This window comes from Metopolophium dirhodum, chromosome 1 (genome assembly GCF_019925205.1).
Source record: "Metopolophium dirhodum isolate CAU chromosome 1, ASM1992520v1, whole genome shotgun sequence".
NCBI classification, from domain to species: Eukaryota; Metazoa; Arthropoda; class Insecta; order Hemiptera; family Aphididae; genus Metopolophium; species Metopolophium dirhodum.
In genome coordinates this window covers 103,352,241-103,374,027 of record NC_083560.1, presented here as the reverse complement: position 1 = coordinate 103,374,027, position 21,787 = coordinate 103,352,241, and the positions used below count along the sequence as shown (strand labels likewise).

Here is a 21,787-nt window from a genome sequence, read left to right as displayed (position 1 = left end):
ATAATATTGTAAATTGTTACACCGGTCTATAAAATGTCCTATATTTCTTCTATCTATACCCACCCGCATTCATATTTAAGGTGTTGCTTGTGTTACACTGGGCTCTCTATATGCGTTACACGCCAATGATTATGTACGATGATGAAATGGAGTCAAAATATGTTATTTACTTACTAAAAAAAAAAACCTACACCAATATAATATTAAGAGTCGATTCTATAAGGTAGTTGTTGATATTTGATATTTACCTTCATGTATATTAGGTGTATATTAGGTATCAGACGATATTTACTTAAACACAAGAGTTTGTATTTTAAACAAAGATTGAAGTGTCTATTTGTTTAAATATGAGTTAAACCCTATTATGTACTTATTATATTTTTATATTATATACATAATAACATATTATTATTATATGTATGTGGCTGAATAGTACCTACGCAATTTGAAAAATTGTAAGCACCTTCGCCCACTTGCCCGCCATTTACTGGTATTCGAAACTTTTACACGATGTAACAATAAAGGTATTTCACGCAAGGTCAGACTAATCGTACGTCGGTTTATGCACTCGCTGCGGTTTAGATTTATTGGTAGGTACGTATTTTTTTTTAAATTTATTTGAACGGGTAGGTTCTTATTTTAAAAATTGACCAATTCCGAAAAGAAATGAAACATAATGCAAGCATGACGGATACGAATTACGAGCGAACACAAAAGGAAGACCTTCAAAGGAGTTTTTGTCGACGTTTCTACCCTATCGAGGGCCAGGTAACAGGATACCTATATGATTGATATTCGCTTTAGAATACCATATACTGAGATTTTGAACAGAACACGAGGTTTGAATTTCATTACATAGGTATAGGTACAAATACAATTTGTGTACCATGATAATATACTTAGGTCGACCTAACAGTGTCTAAACGCATAACTAACGTTCTTACGTAACGAAATGACGAATTAACTGCGTAAAAATTTTTCAAAAAGCTTGCGGTAAGTACAGAGCGGCGATCAAAGTTCCCCGGTAAACGAAACGCGGGCGCCCAACGGTACATGCAAGTTGTAGCTATGCTTTTATGCATATAATATAGATGGTTACTGGTTAGGTATATATTATTCCAACGGCAAAGAAGCTTTCTGACGAAACGCGGCGGCGGTCGTCGTCACGTTGGCAGTTTTGTCGAAATTCCGGTAGCCACTAGTCCGCCGTCGACGGTCGTGTCGGCCGGCGGCGGGAGCGAGGCGAGCGAGCAACGGCCAACAAGTCGCGTCGTCGACCGACGTCGGCCCGGTATGCCGCGCGCTCGCTGTTATAATATTATATTATATTATTATCATCATTATATTATCGTAGCCGCCGATCGTGGTTGGCAACACTGCAACAGGCGCGCCGCCGGGCGACACGGTTATTCAGCCGCCGCGGCTATATGGTAAAATATCATTATAAACGTACGTTACACGATAATAATAGTAATAGTAATAATAATGATAATATTCTTCACGTTCGCGGCTTGCGTGTATACGTGTATAATAATATGACGGCCGCCTCCCCCCACCACTCGCCCCCGTTTCATCCCACCGCTCGACCGCCCGCCGACGAAGGCCTTCAATTATTCCCATAAGCTACGCCGCCGCCGACAATGCGGTTTACGGCCGCCGCCACCGCCGCGCCACCATCGGTACGCGCGCCGCGTTTCCGCCAAACTGTCCGCCGTGGGGCCGTGCGCCAGTCACGAACAACGTCGGCAATCGTCGACGTCGCACAGTCGCCGTCGCCGCCGCTTCACGCTCGTACGTAATCGCGAACGGGTTGAGATAGAATTTTTCTTGTATCACGTCTTATCGCGGCGTTCGACCCGCGATAAATACCAGAGCGATAACGCGCGTGCGCGCGCCCGCCCGCCCGCTGCCCCATCAGACGGCCGCGATGTATCGCGTCTGAGGGGCCCCGTCCGGACGACAGCCGTGCATGCGACGTCCGTCTGCACGACGACGGGCTCGCCGAGTTCTACCACGGCCGCGTGTGCTGTTCACCGGACCGCAGACGCCGCCTCCGCCTCCGCCGCCGCCGCCGAAGAGGACGACGACGACGACGGGCGGAAAGCGCGACCACCACAATGCCGCCTCCCCCACGGACGATTTCGTGACGACGGCAAACAGGTGAGTGTTTCACACTTTCTGAGGTTGTCTTGTACTTTGTACGGGTAACGAGGCGTTATATTGGTGCTACGGGTACAGACGGCGCAGCAATGATGCTGTGCTGGACCGGTATTCCGACGGCGTAACACAGGCAGCCGTACTATATGGCCACGGCTACAATTTGCGGCTGCTGTCAGGCATCGTCAGGACGACCGATTTTGAACTTTCAACTTTTCGCGCGCTCTCGTTCCTCCCCTCCGCCCACTAGACTCACACTTTCTCCGATTCTTGTCCACATAATTTTAATCTTCCCGTTTAACCGTACCCTTGACTGATGCAACTTGTTGATTTACCCCCATTTTTTTATCCGTTTTGGCACTAACACATTGATTGAGCATTGCCAATTATTGTACAGGGTGATTCTTTTTTCATGAAACACTCATTATTTCAAGAAGTATTATTGTTTTTGAAAATATTTTTTACATAGTTTCAAGTTACGTTTTTATTAAAAAATCATATTTTTAAATATTTTTTATCCTTATATTTTGCGAAGTTTTTTACTTTTTTGAATGACAACATAGAGTTTTTATTTCATATTCCAAAGCAGAATGTTTTTCTAAGTATTTTGATACATAAAAAGTGAATTTAAGACCAGTAATTTATGAGTTATGAGTATTTAAGGTTTAGACAAGCGGAGTAGTGGGCACACATTTTGCGGGATAACCCCGTACCACTCCACTCCGCCAATCTAAACTTTAAATACTTATAACTCACAAACTACTCGTCTTAAATTCGATTTTTATGCATCAAAACATTTTGCTTTGGAATATGAAATTAAAACTCTATGTTGTCATTCAAAAAAGTAATAAACTTCGAAAAATATGATTTTTTTAATAAAAACGTTGTTTTTTTAACAACTTGAAACTATGTAAAAAAAATCAATACTTTTTGAAATAATTAGTGTTTCATGATAAAAGAATCACCTTGTATTACTCTATTCATCTGTCACTTTCCATCGTTTTTTTTATCAAGCCAGGAGTTCACTGTGTACTGGACAGGAACAGTTTGAAGTGTGGCCAGAGCTTTGAACGAGCTTTTACTAAAGCACTAATTGCTATTGCCCCAATATTGCCCCATAAATTCAAAATTTCAAATCTAGAATCCTTATAGGTACAGTTTTTTAAGTTTAAAAAAACTTTTAAAAAACAAAATATTTAGGTAGTAGGAACCTATCAGAATATATTATTTTATTTTGGTAGGTATGTAATGCTGTAAGTGATTCAAAAACAGTACATTTTATTCTGACAATTTTAGTAGGTACATTTCTTGCAAACAATTTTAATTAGATAGGTACCTAGGTAGTTTTAATAAAATCAAATATATATTTTTATAATTATTTAAATTTAATATAGTAGGTACCTTAGTAATACCTAGTCTTTATCAAATATGAAAATATATGTAGTACCTACGCACTTATTTATATATTTCCCCCATTAAATGTTAAGAGTTAGGTGTAGCTGCCAGCTGGTATAGGCAGGTACTCAATAATAATTAAAAGTACTCAACTAGTAGGTAGTAGGTACCACCTAGCATTTAAAAACAGAGTAGGTGGTTGTAGGTGAAGTCTTAGTTTTATGTACTTTTTGGTAGGTATTTTATAGTCTTGTAAAGTATTCAAATACTTTTTTTTTATTCGAATATTATTTTAAATACTTTTTGAAAAAACTATTTGAATAATTCTTTTTGTATTTTTTTTATTCTATAAAAAATAATTTTTTTAAACTCGAATACTTAATAGTTTATATTTGTAACAAAATAAATTTTTCTACTAAAAATTGGGCACATTATTGGTTATAAACAATAATTATTCTCTTCAAATGAAATATGATAAACTCACCTAAATTTTCAACCATTCCAAAACTGACAAATATTAAAGGGGTCAAAAAATATATTCTATTAGTACTCAAATACTTTTTGGAGTATTCAAATATGTATTCAGAATATATTATTTTAATACTAATTTATTCTAATAAGCAGTAATACATATTCCAAATACAAAATAAAAGTATTATTTACAAGGCTGGTATTTTATGCTTACATACATATTGGTAGGTAAGCTAGGACGTTGCGTATACCTAGGGATATATATACACCTAGACAAAATATTTTATGGATCCAATATAATATTAATTTCAAAATGTTGTGTTCTCCAAATACTGATTTGTTAATAATTTGATAGGTACATGAAATGTTTTCTTATCTGAATGAGTCCAATATATTTTAACTTTCACTTAGGTACCTACATTTTGTTATGTATTAATTATTTTACTCACTGTTACTGACATAATGTTTATAAATGAAAATAGTGTTGTTCTTTAAAATCTAAGAATTAATAGGTATATTAGGTATATGGTTTCTAATTTTCAACTCTAAGAATTAGTGGGTAAAATAACATAAACATGTCAAATTAATATGATAATTTACTGGCTTATATTAATATGAATAGAATTTTCTGGTCTAGTAGATTGTATTATTTCATATTTTAGTAATCAATTACAAAACTGGAATATAGGTACCTAGGTGTATGGCTTACCTATATTATTTTATTTGTAAGAAAGATATTTTTATCTTACCTCTACAAGTGGCAATAAATTATAGAGCAATTTAAAAGCAACTTCAGTTGAGAGAGTAGGTTTTGTTGTGTCAAATGTATTATAATTAGATCAGAATAATTTTATTAAAAAAATAATCGGTATTATTTATAATAGATTTATCAGGTAAGGTATAAGTAATTATATATACAATTTTAAATGTTAAAACATATAACTATTAAATATCACTAAGCTGGTAGGTATCAAATTTGACTAAAGTTACCTTAACTAAATACCAAGTCTACTGAAATTACATTTGTATTAATTACAGCTTAGACCCTACATTTTATAGGTATATTAAACAAATTAAAAAAATGTATTTTAGTTGATGTAAGTACTACATAGTACTATCTATATACTTGATACTCGACTTGATATTATCATAAATCATGACCAATTCAAATGGTCAATTTCATTGCCAGTTTATTTGTTCCCAAATGTATCGAGTGCTATTTTCAAGTGTACATAATATTATTTTCATTATTTGGTATATGTACTTTTTTACAACATTGAACTACCTAGGTATTTTAATTTTAATTTTATGGGTACATAATAATATTATTTTTTATGTTAGTAGGTAATCAATAGAATTATCATACTAATAATTGTATTAAATAAATTTATATTGCACTATCTACCATATATTTATTTAAATGTTTATAGGTATACTCAAGTTTTAATAAGTAAACTTTTAGTGTTACAACTCATATTCCACGGTTAATATACAAATACCCGTATATATATTTAACTGTATGTAGACTTTAGTTTGTCTAATCACGAATTAGCTATAATCCCAGTTATAATATTATAGATTTTCATTTTTATGCGATCATGATAGCAGTTATAAATTATTTTAATATAAATTATAAATATTTAAGTTTTTTTACATTTTTATAATTTTGTATCATTCAAATAATGATAATTAATAAGTTAATAATAAAATAAATGAATAACTAAAAATAAAATATAGCATGTGCATTTGTAGCTAATAGTACCTATAATATACTTAGCATAGATACAATTACCTTCTTCTGTATATTATATTTATTAACAAATATCACTACACTTAGGTACTTACTTACTACTAATTTATATTCGATTTGGGTACCTATATATTAAATGTGAATAGTTGAAATTTAAAAAAGTACCCACCTACATTAATTTTAATTTTTTTTTACAAATATCGATAATATGGGATTATTATTATTAAAATAAAAATGTAATTTAAAGAACTTGATAAATATTCATTTTGTTAAATTACTTTTCTGTTCTAGATTTCTGAACTGTTTTTGGGAGTATGGAAGAACAGGAAACTATGAACAAAACATTGCCACTTGCTAAGAAGCAGAAAATTAATGACAGTGAATATCGTTTGGTAGATTTAAACGTAGATACAATTAGTTTAAACTTGACAAAGCATTGTCTGTGTCAATTGCCTGAAACATGTATGCTAAAAGAAGTTTTTAGGGTTTCAAATGTTAGTAGTTGGAGTAAAGAACGACTTTTAAATTTCTTGAGTTCAGCTCGGTTGACTTGTGACATTGCCCTCAAACAACAGTCAGAGGGCACTATATGTACTAGCGTTGAGCGGTTAAGTAATTACTTAATTTCTAATAAAACTGGTATAGTAAACGAAGTTGTATCTTTACTTACACGAACAGATCCTTACATATCATACGCAGCTAGTAATGCTTTAGCGGAAATATTTGTGTGTTCGCAAAATAAAATAGACAATGTATGGGTGGAAGAGTTAACAGATTTATTTCTTCGTCGATCTCCTGAAACTTTATGTCCTGTTATATCAGTTTTTAAACGTGTATTGTGTTGGAGAGATTCACAAATGAATGATAATGAAAAAAATATCAAGATGCCTGAAAATTGTGTTAGCAGAAAAGTTATTTTTGAAGATGATGAAATTGAGATGGACGACGAATTTGGAATAAGCTTAGTTAAAACTAAAGTCATCGAAGTTTTACAAACCCAATGGCAATTGATTGTATTGAAATTTATTAGGTACATGTCATCATTTGACCACTGTACAGATCTTAATACTGAACAATTCACTCATAAAATGGGTCATCTTGCCATTATAGAATTTATAAAGTTATGGACCTCTATGGTTTCTATTAAAACTAATCTGAACGTTATGAACATTAAATATTTCTATGCAGATTTGGGACAAATGCTTATTCTTTTAAGGCGGCCAAAAGTCCAACCAGTAGTTTGGAAGAATATTATTAACCTTTTCAATGAAAGTTTGTGTTACACCACAACATTGGCTGTACAAGGTACTATGCAAGAAGAACCTTGTATGTTGGCTAGAGAATTAGTCAAGGTTGTGAAAACTAAAAATATGTTGAATAACATGCCATTCCGAAAAGGTCCCGGAGAATTTGGAGGAGGAGAAGAAGATGAAGGCGATAAAAAATTGTTACAAGACACAGTTTTGTTAATTTTAAAAGCAGTTGCTACAATCATCAAGGAAACAAAAAATGAATCTTCATCCAGTGATTCTTCGTCTGATGAATCGGAAGACTCTGAAGAAATAGATGCAGAAATGGCAATAATTGAAAGTAGTGTCAATGAAGTTTTACGGAAGCTTGACGCATGTGTTAAAAAGTGTATGTCTTATCTACCGGAAACCCAAATTGCACAGTGGATTGTACAGTTATTTTCTGATCGCAACGACGTACTCATTGAGAGTATGATTTGTACTATTGATATTTCACTGGTATTGTGTTATCGTCGTAACTCTTTACCGATGTTGCGTCAAGTACTAAATCCCACTGCTAGTTTAGTTGAATTTCTACAAACTTTATCTTATAATAATGATTTAAATGAATTGATTTTAGATTTATTGTTGGGTAGTGACACTAGTTTTCTGTTGTACATAATGCGAATATTGAAATTCATATGCAATAGGTGGTCAGAGTTTTGTCTTTGTTGTGATACAAAGTTGCAAAGCACAATGGCTACATTAATGGGCTTACAAACAAGTCTTGACCAACTCATTAAAAATAATTTAACTCCTTACAATCTTAATCCAGTATTAAGGTTATTAGTTAAATGTAATAACTTGTATTCAGGTATAGCTGTAATAAACATTTGAATGATTTATGTTAGTCCAGTGGCTGCTTGAAGGAAGTATATTTGAATCACGTGGCTTAAAAAAATATTAATGGAAGGGGTCCTATATGGTTGGAAAAGGTAGTTTGACTTATGAATAAAGGTTATATAACTACTAGCAACCTATGAATTCTCTATTTATAGAGCAATGAAAAAATGTTTAGGGTGGGTGGTGTAAAAATATTAAATGGGAGTCAAGGAAATAAAGTTCATGCTGCCACTGAAGGTTACTAATTTTAATTTAAAAACATATTTTTGATATCTAAGAAACCATATTTTTATTCATTAGAAATTTTATTTACCTAATTCAAAGTTTCATATACCAAATTTTAAATTAGATTAAGGACCTGTAAAGTAAAATATACGTGTACAGAATTGATTTGCCCAATTTTGATGTAAAGAATTGTATGAAATAAAACTAAGCTGTGACCTTTATAACACCTATAAAAATACAATATTGGTAAGCTGTTTGTTACTAATTTTGTATTTATACATATTTAAAGTTCATAAAAAGCATATATTTTAGATTTAAACAAGTGTATTTAATTTTAAAATTGTAAAATTAAATGTAATTAAATTATTGTTACTAAACTTGTTATATAGTTTAATGTAAGTAGATAATTTTGTCAAGACAATTATTGGTTTTTGTTTGTTTTATTTTATAGAATACAATTGCTAAATATATCTGTATAGTTAATCACAGCTGTGAATTAAAACATTAATATTTAGATACATGTTAGGTCTTCCGATTTAATGTGGTATTTAAATTATTTATTTTATATAGTAAAACGTATGTTATAATAAACATAAAGACTGATACATATGAGCTATTTTTATTTAAATTAAGTTATAATAATAGGAATGAATATTTTAGCCAAGTTGCCATTGAAGAGAACTTTATTACATAGTTTATTTATATAATTTTTTAGTTAAATCTACTAATTTCATATTATCTTATAAATTGTAGTTTTTCCTTGTTTTATTCTTTGTTTTTATTATTTTACTAGTTACTTATTAAATCTAATACAATGCTACCTATGGTTACAGTGATAAATTTAGGTTTTAATTTTGAATTGTACTTATTAATGTTATGTAAAATGTTTTAGTTTTGAAGTTTTATTAATTAACTTGAGAATTATCTGTTTATAAATCTTCTTTTAAAATCTGTTTTAAACTATTATTCTATTATTTTTCTTTTCTTTTCTTTTTTTCTTTGTGTCCTTATAGCAATTACCTATCAAATACCAATATTTATTTTTTATATATATTATTTATGTGTGTATGTATTATGTTTAATTAGCTATAGAGTTTGTATATTATACCAATATGTGATAGTCGATGTGTCCACCATTTATGATATGATGACCCAAAGACAACAAACCAAATAAAATTATTAGTTGTTACTGAAATTTTTGCGATAAATTATACTAAGAATTAATTTATATAAAATAATATAGATTATAAATTGATAAATATATGAGGCAAAACAATATTTTATTTGTATAAGTTTACAAATCATACCTTTTATTTTAATACTTAGGATATAGTTTATTTATAATTGGCACCACTAATAAATTTCTATGTTGTTAGCCCTTAGTTACTTATTATCGTTACCATGCATCAATTTATACCTAAGAGAAATACATTTTTGTTTTCAATATGAACCATATGTACTTAAAAACTTACTTCATCATTTAAGATTTAAGTGTAAACCCATATAACTAAATCAACAAAATAATACAAAACTAGATAAGTGATATTATCTATAACCAGCTATGCAGTGGCGTGGCCAGGAGGGTTCTGAGTGTTTAATCCCCCTTTAACATTTCCTCCCCCCTAATAAATGTATAATTTATATATATGAAAACTATAGAAACTTGGTTTAATTTATACTTAACTCCCCCCTCCCCCATTTCAAAATCCTGCCTATGCCTCTGTAGTTATGCACAGACTTTTCATAATCATTATTGTTTTTTCCTTTTTTGTGTCATAGCCCCCTTGACAAAACGCTCCAAGTGCGGGCATCTGTGATGCACAGTTTGATATCTCTGATGGCTCTGATCTACAATATTACTATTTAAGATCAGCATCCATTGTTCAATACTTCAATAGGTAATAATTGGTTAGTAATTTTTAATATAAAATACTATTTTATAGGTAGAATAAATTAATATTCACATATTGGTATAATGCTGAGGTTTTTAGTTTGAGTGTACTGCATATTATGTATGTATTTCTCATAAAAATATTCTCGACTTAATAAAAAATGTATTTCTATTAGTTTATTTAATTGTTAATTTATTTATGTATTATTTTGTAAATCTATTCATTACTTTTTATTGAATATGACCTTTACTTAAATAAATAATTTTAGATGCCTATTAAAATGTAAAATTGAAATGTATTATGTAATATTAATGTTTTATTGAATCACACTTTATATAATCAAATAAGGTACCTAATAAATAGTGAATTATGTGTAATTGGAATCAAAATGTCAAATAAATATTTTTTTTATAAATTCTAATGAGTTCCTTTTTGTATCATCAAATTATATTTATTATATTAACAACTATTTTGTTGCCGGGTCTATATTTAAATTGTATATATAGGTGATGACAGGACGTTGGGTTACTAAAATTTAATAACTAATATAAAGCATTTGGCAGTGATAACTTTGATCAGTTTTTTTTTTGCAAAATCAGGATTTAAACCAGTAAGTATTGCAAAAGAAATAGTTGAATGGCGTCTACGTAATATTTTTAATTTAAACTCAATTTTTTTTTAGATTTATAACGGAGCTAAGAATGTATTGATTTTATAGCGACATGTTTTTTTTTGTCTATCATCACCTTTATTAGGGCTTTAAACATTTTCAAGTTTTTTAATTTCAAGACTTAAGCAAATTGGTTCTATTGTCGGTACTTTAAGGAGTCAAAAGTAATCAATTCCTAGTACTTATCATAATAACCAGGAAAAAAAAATTATGGATAAACCATAATTTTTCGCAATTCCAGTTTTTGACAAAATCGATTTGGTTTTTTTGATGTACTTACCTAAAATTAATTACTGTAAGAACTTGTAACTTTCTCAAAATATTTTACAGTCGTTACCCGATAATTTGAATCTCGATAATTCGAAAAACCCCATAAATCGAACTAAACCTGTATAATTAGAAGAAAATACATGTATTTCGGTCTCCTCGATAATACGATATGTCTGTCGGTGGTTTTACGACTTTAATCGTATAATGTTACCAAAATAAACCTCTGCAATAGTGCAATAGGTAAAAAGTTGTTGACATCGAATAAAACGTAGTCGGTCTGTATATGCGGGTTCCGTAAAGTACAAGTGTTTGTCGCTCGTCGATAAAATGAAAGTGATTGTGGCAGCTGCAGCTGGTGAAAATATCTTACTACCTACATTGACTTATTTACTTTAATAACATATATAATAATATATAACGATAAATTAAATAATAAACAATAAATGCAATGTATGTATGTAATACAATTTTCATTACCGAACACTAGGTTAATCGAAAACCTCTAAAAATCGAATTTTTAGCTCGGTCCCCTGAATTTCAAATTATTGAGTGACGAATGTTATAATTAGCATTTTTTATATATTATAATATTATCAAAATACAATGACTCTTTTTGAGCTATAGGTATTTTTGAAATACGCATTTCACATTATCTCGATTTTTTTATAAACGTCGAAAAATTTTTTTTTTGTTCAGTCAAAAATCTTGAAAATTTAAAACAAAGTTCCTCGTACCTAAGATGTTAGTAGCAGATGTTAATATACCTACCAATTAAAAAAAATATCGAAAATACATAATTAGTCACAATATTATTTTATAAGCGTTTCTTATTTTGATTCATAGAATGTTTAATATTCATAACTAAGATATGAAAATGTAATTCAAATTTTTTTTCAAATAAGTTATTGTTACTAGAATTAAAAAATAAAGTTGAGCGTAATTCTTCAAATATTTTTAAATGGCGTTTCAAGTTACACATTTTACAAATTGGGTATTCGAGCGTTAAAATAGCGATATTGTTATTTTGTTGTAATTCAAAAACAAATGGTCGTAGATACCTAAAACTAACCTCGAATTTTAAACTAACTTATTTTTCCAAACATAATAGAATTTTCAAAATATTTATTGCTCTTTTTGAGCTATTTATAGACACTTGACATTTTTGATTTTTTATTAGTTAATTTTTATACGAATAACGATAGAAAAATGTTTGCTTGGTCAATAAGCTTAATTATTGGTTATTATACTTATAAACTAAAAAAATGATTATAAATCATGAGATTAATGAAAATAAAATGTAGAAATGTCAACATTTTCAGAAAATTAAATTTTTTAACTTTATACAAATAAATGTAATTAAATTAAAAAATATAATTTATGTAGTCCTTGTCTCTATGAGTCTAATAAAAAAAAAACAGATTTATGATAAGTTTATTATCTCAGAAGATATCTTAATGGGTAAATCCTCGCGGGTCACCCTGTATAACTGTATAAAAAAAACTTTCTTGGGCAACAACAACAACCCATGGGCTATATGTATTATATACAGCTTACGGGTACACCTATTTAATAAAAGTAGCAAATTGACAAACAATAAACTTTTTATCAACGGTTGAGTCGGACTAGGTCCTACAGAATTCAATTATTGAGAGATAGTTGGTGGATTTTTTTCGTTTCTGAATTAGGTTTATCCATTGACAATGGATATGAATGCATATTATTGTCATTTGGCAGAGACGCAAATTTATAATGAAAAATATAATTTCTTTATAAGTGAGAAAAGTTTAAGCGGTAAGTATATAATAATTAATAATTATTATTATTGTTTATGTAAAACTAAATTCAGGTTATTCTTACCTTTAAATTTTACAAGAGGTCGATTCACTCTAATTTTAAAATTAATGGGGCGTGATCTGCTGAGCGTAAAATTTGCTATGTCGTACGTACGCGTGTAAGACGAAGATAACATATACGGATGCGACGTCCTCTTAAGTCATAAATGGTATAATACAATTTAAGAGTAGGCATCATTGGTCATTGGTTCTCTAAATATTTTTCATTAGTAAACTATAGTTACCTATCTTATTTACTAAATACTATTTGAAAATTGAAAATTACAAATAATTAGGTATAGGTTATTATGTTTTCGCCATTGAAAATTATAATAGGACAATAGGTATACGGGGCCCTGCATTTATAGAGTACTTGAAGGATGTAGGTAGATTTTATAGAAAAAAAAAAATAGAGTAGCGAATAAACGCTGTATATACCTATCCAAATATGTATTATTTAATTTACAGTTTTTGGTTTACCACCTACTAAATGTAAATAACAGCAATGCAGTTTCCACTACAGTTTAGTTCCGTTGACCATCAAATATTATTTAAATCGCTTTCTTTGTTTTCGTCTTCGCAACACAGTATAACGTGAGTAGTCAAATCGGTGAAATCTTTATAACAATAAGTACTACCTATATATATATGCAAATGATATGCAAAGAATTTACTTTACGACTTACGAGCGATTTGATGAAGTTGTGTGAAATATTTTTTATAGGTTCCTAGTGGCTATACTGCTAAAGTGTTTCTATGCATAACTGGGGCGTCGATATCAAACATGGCCTGATAAATTTAGATGAAGCCCCCTCCCCCATTGCCCGTATTATTATATAACTTTTTAAAAAAAATTATAAAATTCCAACTGTCGTTAACTAGTGTAAGGAAGGACGTAAATTCATATACGTTTTACCAGATTAGCTATAGGCAATATAAATAAAAAAAAATGGGACAGTGGGTACCGCTCTGTACAATATAGGTGTCGAGTGGGTCACAGTAATATGTTAAATTTGAATTCAATAATAGGTGTATCATTGTTTACAAAAGTCGATTCTGGTCAGAGACGGTGTGTCAGCCTAGGATATTTTATATTAATGTAATATATAATACAATAATATACCTTGCTTTTAGTAATAACTGGGTAGGTTGAATTAATATTGTATTAATTCCATTTTCCTAAAATGATCAGTAATTTTTTCGTTAAGTTAAGTATATGAACTATACAACTGCACATATAAACATATTATATTGTATTATACAATTAAAAATATTATAGATTTTTAACTAAGTACAAAATAGTTTATAAATGTTCGTAATTTTGAGTTTTGACAAATGTTGACTGTTGTTAACATTTGAATTTCAAATAAGATAAAACTGTGCCTTTGTATTTTTTATATTTTTAAATTTCTATAAGTACAACTTACGAGAAAACTTGTTCGAAATGGTTAAGCATTAGGTGTTAAAATAAAAAAAATATATGAATTGAGCCTGGCCTGTTCTTTGCGCCGCCACTAGCGAATTGCGAGGTACTATCATAATACCACTTGAGGTAAGTACACTCGAAAGTTGAAATCTACTACCAATACAGCAGACTTGACTCGGTTTTTTGTCACTCATCTGTATATTTTCTAAGGCCGACGACCCGTTCGCATTACTGAAGTGGGTAAATCTATGGTCTGACTAATATTATTATTATGATTTATGAATACAAACCCTGTTCACTGTTCACTGTATTGATTATTATTATAATATTATATTTTGATTATTGCAGATAAAGGAATAACTGAATAAATAATAACGGGTTGTTAAATTTAATTATTTATACATAAATAACAAAACGTATGTAACATTTGTTAAATTCTATATATAAAATATGCATTATACCTACACAAACTATACAAACTCAACACTTTTTGACTGCCTACGTCCAAATTATTAGATATTTATTATTAAAACGACACACGGCACTCGGCGCAGTCTGTTCGACAGTCACCATCAACACGAGCGAACTCAAATATATAGGTACAATATTATTAACAGCCATCTTCTGATACCTACACACACGTGTATATATATAGGAAAGTACTATTTTAAAATATATTAATAATTATTCTAGAATTTGTAAACCAAACGCGTCTTTTTATTGATGAAAACCTCTTGCACGAGTTCTCTGGTGCTTTACTAAGTGTAAATCCACAGCTATACGGATAACTTGTCCATAAGGAATATAAATCTTTTCCTGGATTAACTAATATGGTAGGTGGTAGCTGGTAATATGGTTCACGTTACATATTTGATGGAGGAGCCACCTATATAAGATTATGTACATATACCTACCTAGTTAAGATCCTGTTATTGGTTTAAATTTGTCTGTGTAAATATTTTTGTACGTAGTTATAATATTAATATTTTTGTAGGTATACGTGTGTAAAAGAAAAATACAGTTTTGTGGTTGTTGAAAGCCGTGAATTTAATTCCCAAAAATAAAATTGTTTTTAACCTAACCTAACCTATAGTAGTTTTTAAAAGCGACGTGAAAAACAAAAGAAAAATTAAGAAAAAACGGGAATTTTTACGCAAAATCTGTTTTCGAGAAAATCGATTTTGGTTTTTGGTGTAACTCTAAAACAAATGACCGTAGGGACCTGAAATTTTGACTGAATGTTTATAATTGCATTTCCTATACACCATAACATTTTCCAAATATTTTGACTTATTTTGAGCTGTTTACGGACATTGTCAAATTCCATTTTTTTAGTTTTTTTTTCTATAAATATCAATAAAATTTTATCTGTTGAGTAAAGAAGCGTGAAAATTTAATATAAGGCTCCTGATATATCGTTCTAATAGCACTTGAAAAATATTAAAAATACATAGGCACAATTTTTTTTTATAAGCATTTAAAGTTCAAATTTTGACAACATTTATCAAATTTATAATTTATTAATTATTTTGTAGTTAAAAATGTTTAAGTTATAGGCTAAGGATTGAAAATTTAAAACAAGGCTGCACGTAAATAGGTTATATATAAATTACTTTATTCACAGTAATATCATCAAATATACTTGGTAACTGACTGACCGTTTTCGCTCAGAATCGTTTTTCTTATACAATGATATTATATCATTGAATTCAAATTTAACACCATCCATTACAGTGACCCACTTGTAACCTAATGTACAGCACAGCGACATCCACTTACCCACCTTTTTTAATAATTAATATTGTCAATAATAATAATAGGTAAATATAATGTCAACTTTTGAGTGAATAATACATAATATAATAATTTTTTAATAATTAATATTGTCAATAATAATATGATATTAAACGGGTAAATATTTTAATGATACGAGCTTAATAAAGTCAAGTCTACTAATTTGATTATTTTTGTACTTTGTCATTTGCTATCTTAATATATTCTCTTTTTCTATATTGTGTTTTGACTTTTTGGGTAGATCTCTACTTCTTGTTTGAATATATGTATTAGATTGGATTTCTTTGAGTGCATCAATAAAAATATAAATATTTGGATGTGATGTATAAAATAAACTATTCAGCTTCACGTGAAATGATTCACGATTAGATGTTGTCGAAAATTCAGCCCAAATATTAGGCAGGAATGTAGAATCTGATGCAATGTATGTTTTTAAAATATAATCGGTGAATAATTTTATATTTTCATTTGCAGGAAGCTTTGGCATAATATCTTCAATGGAACAATTGTAAACATCTTTCGGACTTAAAAATGGTAAACCAAAATACATTTTTAAAAATTACTTTCCTCCGAATTTTGTTTTTTATAATTTGTACTTAAGCCAAGGCATTGTATTTTTTTCCACCAATTTTGTCCTAGGTGAAAACGACAGCCTTTAATATTAATTGCTGACCAAACTGGTTGTGCGGCAATATGTATAGATTTTTCAAAAGTCAATAAAAATATATTTTGGTGAAAATTATCTAATTATTAATACGCGACATTGGTGTGTTTATATGCACGTAATAACTATTGGTGCACGACTGTACGTATATAGGTATTTTAAAAACTTATCTAATAATATACGAGGGACTCAATTCACCGCTTTAATTTTTTTATAAGGGACTCAGTTTACCACTTTAACTATTATACAAGCAACTCAATTCACCGCTTTTGAAAAACGGTAATTTAGTTTGGGACTCAATTTACCTACGCCCTATTTTGTGTTGTATAAAAAAATCGAAGATTTTAATATATATAGGTACCCACACATATATGTACAATTTTTTTCTCTCATTGTAGAAAAATTAAAAGCATAGTTTGTTATATAATACCCCTAATATTGTACAAATATAAATTTATAAGCGCAATAAAATGATAGATTTATGTTTAGTAACATAATGCACTGAGACAGTATAATTTACATTTATTATGTGCGGTTTGGTAACTCTGCTTATTCGCCAACGACCATACCACGTTGAATACACCAGTTCTCGTCCGATCACTGAAGTTAAGCAACGTCGGGCGTAGTTAGTACTTGGATGGGTGACCGCTTGGGAACACTACGTGCCGTTGGCATTTTTTTTTTTAGTCGTCAGTCCTTCTATAAAATCTATATAAAAAAAATAATACCCAAGTACAAAATCATAAATTCTTATACTACAACTCTTGTACAATTTGATGAAGTGGTGAGAAATATTTTTATCAGAACTATTACAACCTTTGTTAAGAAAGAATATATAATACAACGGTTATGGAAGCTGTAATAAAAAAAAATGATCTTCTTTTGATCCTTTTATGAATTGGTAGGTATTCAATAGAAAATATTTTTAAGAAAACCAGAACAAGCGATAAATGTAGCTAATCATAAATTAATTTAATTATAATTTATAAACAATGACATGTCGTTGAAAAAATACCATGAAGTATGTGCAACACATTTTATTATCAACTATTTCTACAGAACAACATAATTTAAAAGGCACGTGGCATAAGAATCCACTCGTCAGCATCCGCTCAGAAAAATTTGATGAGTTCTCGGGTTTTTTTTAAAATGATTTTCACTATCTACCTATATTGAAGATAATCTAGACAGAAATGAACACAATGCGCCTGTGCTTCTTGTTAATTATTTTATAAATACAATACCTATACTTAACTAGGTATATATAATATATTTACTATACATCAAATGGAAAAATACTAAGTATAGTATAGGTATCTTATCATGCATTTTTGAATGGATTAAATGCAGAAAAAAAATTGTAAACAGTGAAATTATTTACATTATTTTACCGATATGTACGCATTGTTACGGCTCTGCAACGTATACGTAAAATGTAATATTATTGGGCTTATACTATAGTTGCCACCCTTAGTCAAAAAGGTCGATAATTTTTAAAAGTATTGCCTCGAGGCAAATAACTATATAACGCCGTATAGGTACGAGTTTCTTCTCGACGCACAATATAATATTTTATCGTCAATGAAAAGGGTCTATATTACTACAGGTGTCTCACAATGGGCAGGTAATAAATGTATAAGTGGTTCCTAAACAGTTCAAAACTATATTATATAACCAAATGATTTTTTATTGACCAATAATTTTATTATTATTTTGAATAGCTGCAGTGTATTATTTGTATAAATTGTATATGATATATTAATATAAATCTAAGACGATGTTTTTTAATTGTAAGTAATAGGTATTGTATATATAATTCTAAATATCTGAAAAAAACGTGTTTAACAATAATTACATTATTCTCAATAATTTTAGTGTAAAGTTTTTCATTGATTATAAAATAAACCTACGATTAATGTTTATCATTATTCATTATTATATAATATTATAGATATATTAAATATAGGAATATTTAATTTTTCTAAATCGTTCATTTACGTGATATATTTTAGTGAAGTTTATGAACCACTACACTGAATTATATACGGGAGGCAAGAAGGCAACTATAATGTGAAAATTTTTATTTTTTGGGAGGCAACTCGTCACTTGTATATAATTATAAAATACTTCATACTTTATCATAGGAGGAAACTATATTATAAACTTTTTATTTACGATGAAGATGGAAGACAACTATTATGCACCAATAATATTTGTATAGCATTAGATATTATCATATATTTTTATCGACGTATCGTACAAGTTGTCTGCAATTTCTACTAATTTGTTATACAAATGAATCAACGTAAAAAAAATGGTTGTGTCATGTTGACAATGCTTGGTAAATCTGTATGTAGGTAGTAGGTACCCAATCTATATGTATACGTCAGATTACGCCTATAAGACTATAGGTACATAATAATAATAATTTTTTTTTAATTAAAGTAATAATATAATATATGGAGTATTCCCTTTAGAATGAGATTTTAAAATTATTGTTTCAATATAGATATTAATTATTGTCATTTTACATTTATATATTATTTTAGTTTATTTTTTATTTATTAGCTTTCAATCAAAAGTTATTATAGCTCAACAATTAGTTGAATATACATATAAGAAAAGTATATAGATAATAATAATATTAACTATAGTAGTAAAAAATAAATGTAATAATAATAATAATAATATAAAATAATATGAGATATACTTAATAATAAATTGTCTGATAAATTGAAAGGTATGTTGTCATTAAACTTTGTACTATTATATGTATTATGAGTGTGTTTATAGTTAGGTTAGGACGTAGGTATCTAATACTAATTTTAGATATTATTTTGGTATTGATACGATTAATATGGAGTAGGTATAGTTATTAATATGAAAGAGCTTAAATGAAGATTGAAGTGAGTGGAAAACTTCGAATATATTAATTTGTTTATTTAAATTGTGCCATTGGTTACAGATTACTATACTATTATAATCAGTAGAAATATGGCTTTTAAATATTTTCATGCATTAAAAAAAGTCAAATGATAAAATAAATAAATTATGAATACAATTACAATGATTGATCTTATGATGTGCAACTTATTAATTCTGGACGTCGTGTTTATGTAAACACATAACTATTCAGTCAAATACCAATCCGAATGACATTATATTTAACTCGGCTATTAAACATTCTGTCTTTATATATTTTTGTGTTAACTTCAAAAATATGGCTAGACGGTGAGACCCTTTTCGACCAAAATACCACTTATCAAAGGATGCTTTCCAACGCTTCAACCGCTATCAAAAATCAAACTTTCGGCGCAGGCGTGACAAATAATATATTATATAAAACATAATGCAAAACGTAATTTATAGAATTTCATTGATCGAGAAATAGCGCATAACGAAATAATTTAAAATCCATTAATTTAAAAGTTATATTGGTTTCGTAGAAATATTTATTTCATTGTATCACATTAGAACTGATTATATTATATTCTGTTATCGGGCCATTGCCTGTCCGCATTAGTTATTAATTATTATTAATAAATTTAACAAGTATTAACACTATTCTAAATAATGATAAACACAAAACTTGTATAACGTTTCAATTTTAAATACCAATAAACGCAAAACTTGTATAACGTTTTAATTCTGAATAACGATAAACACAAAACTTGTATAACGTTTCAATTTTAAATACCAATAAACGCAAAACTTGTATAACGTTTTAATTCTGAATAACGATAAACACAAAACTTGTGTAACGTTTCAATTTTAAATACCAATAAACGCAAAACTTGAATAACGTTTTAATTCTGAATAACGATTAACGCAAAACTTGTGTAACGTTTTAATTGTTACTATTACTAAATAACATAAAACGGAATTTTTTTTCAATTGCATGCCCGGGTTTAAACTTACTTGTTAAAAACATCGGGTTGATTATCGGGTCGTTAGGATATAGGAGCAATATATCTAAATTGTTCTTTTTCGAGTATTAGTATGTATTATAGATGTAATGTATTAATGTGATATTATACTATAAACTATTATATGCGTTTTTTGATTAAGTGTCTATGTGTATAACGCGCACCTACCATGTATATTGTATATTTGTTTACTACTATAATACCACTGTAAGTTGTAGTATAATAGTATACCGTATACGTTAGAGCGGAAATTATTTTAAAATAGAAATGTAAAACGTAATATTATATAGTTTTTCCGTGTACCTATATATTATACTCTTTAAATTTCAAAAGCCAATAATCGTTGTTGTTGTTGCTTCAATATCCAAAAAAAAAAAAGAAAAAGTAAAACAATAATTTTATCACACTGTTCGAACAACTGGAAACAATAGAGATAAAAAAAAATAGGTAGGTAGAGGACGTATAATATTATGTAGGTAGGCGGTAGGCATAGGTACTGCGAGCGGTTTATTTAAGTGTGTCGAGTAACAATGTAATAATATTATAATAATATATATATACAATTTACCTACCTATAAAATGGTTGTATAATGTATAGCCAAAGGAACGTACTAATATAATAGGCAAGGATATTGTTGTTAATATAATAATATATTGTACTGCAGTGCAATGCGTTTTCTGCGTGACATTGCATAATAATAATAGTAATAATCATTTAATAATAACATGTAGGTAATATCGTTTAAAAATGTAAAATATCAATAAAGTGCGAGTTTGATATAAACCGTGGTATAGATTTCAGTGTCTGGTTGTGCAGGAGATACGTGTGATATACGTGGCAAGCACTTTTTCAAGCGTGGCAAGCGGGTTTTCCATTTTACCACCCGGCATTATGGGGATTCCCATTTTACCGCCCGCTGGACAGAAAAAGGTCGCTTTCCAACACTTAAACCGTCATCGAAAACTGAGCTTTCAGTGCAGGCGTGACAAATAAATAATGTTAATATATATTACAATTTTTTTAATAATTTTTAATATTGTATTTAATAATTATTGACGAAAATGGATAGGTACGAGTTTGGTCGAAAATGGCCATGGCCGTACCTACTCCATTATTAAGAAATGGAAAATCACAGAATCGGCAATTTATAATATTATTAATATATATGTAATATGTATTGAT

The 21,787-nt window shown here is 29.3% G+C and overlaps 1 protein-coding gene and 1 non-coding gene across 2 annotated transcripts; both read left to right on the top strand.

Moving 5' to 3' along the window:
- The first annotated feature begins 1,716 nt into the window (after window positions 1-1,716).
- On the top strand, window positions 1,717-10,439 carry LOC132935237 (protein lines). The gene is made up of 2 exons (XM_061001715.1): window positions 1,717-2,160; window positions 6,065-10,439. The coding sequence occupies exon 2, from the start codon at window positions 6,088-6,090 to the stop codon at window positions 7,897-7,899; it is 1,812 nt and encodes a 603-aa protein (XP_060857698.1). The 5' UTR covers window positions 1,717-2,160; window positions 6,065-6,087; the 3' UTR covers window positions 7,900-10,439.
- A 6,794-nt stretch (window positions 10,440-17,233) lies between these two features.
- LOC132937599 (5S ribosomal RNA) lies at window positions 17,234-17,352 on the top strand. Its single transcript, XR_009663721.1, has one exon. It is a non-coding gene; the product is annotated as a 5S ribosomal RNA (ribosomal RNA).
- The last annotated feature ends 4,435 nt before the right edge of the window (window positions 17,353-21,787 follow it).

Coding starts and splice junctions, on each gene's coding strand:
- LOC132935237 (XM_061001715.1), top strand. CDS start 6,088: ATGGAAGAACAGGAAACTATGAACAAAACATTGCCACTTGCTAAGAAG.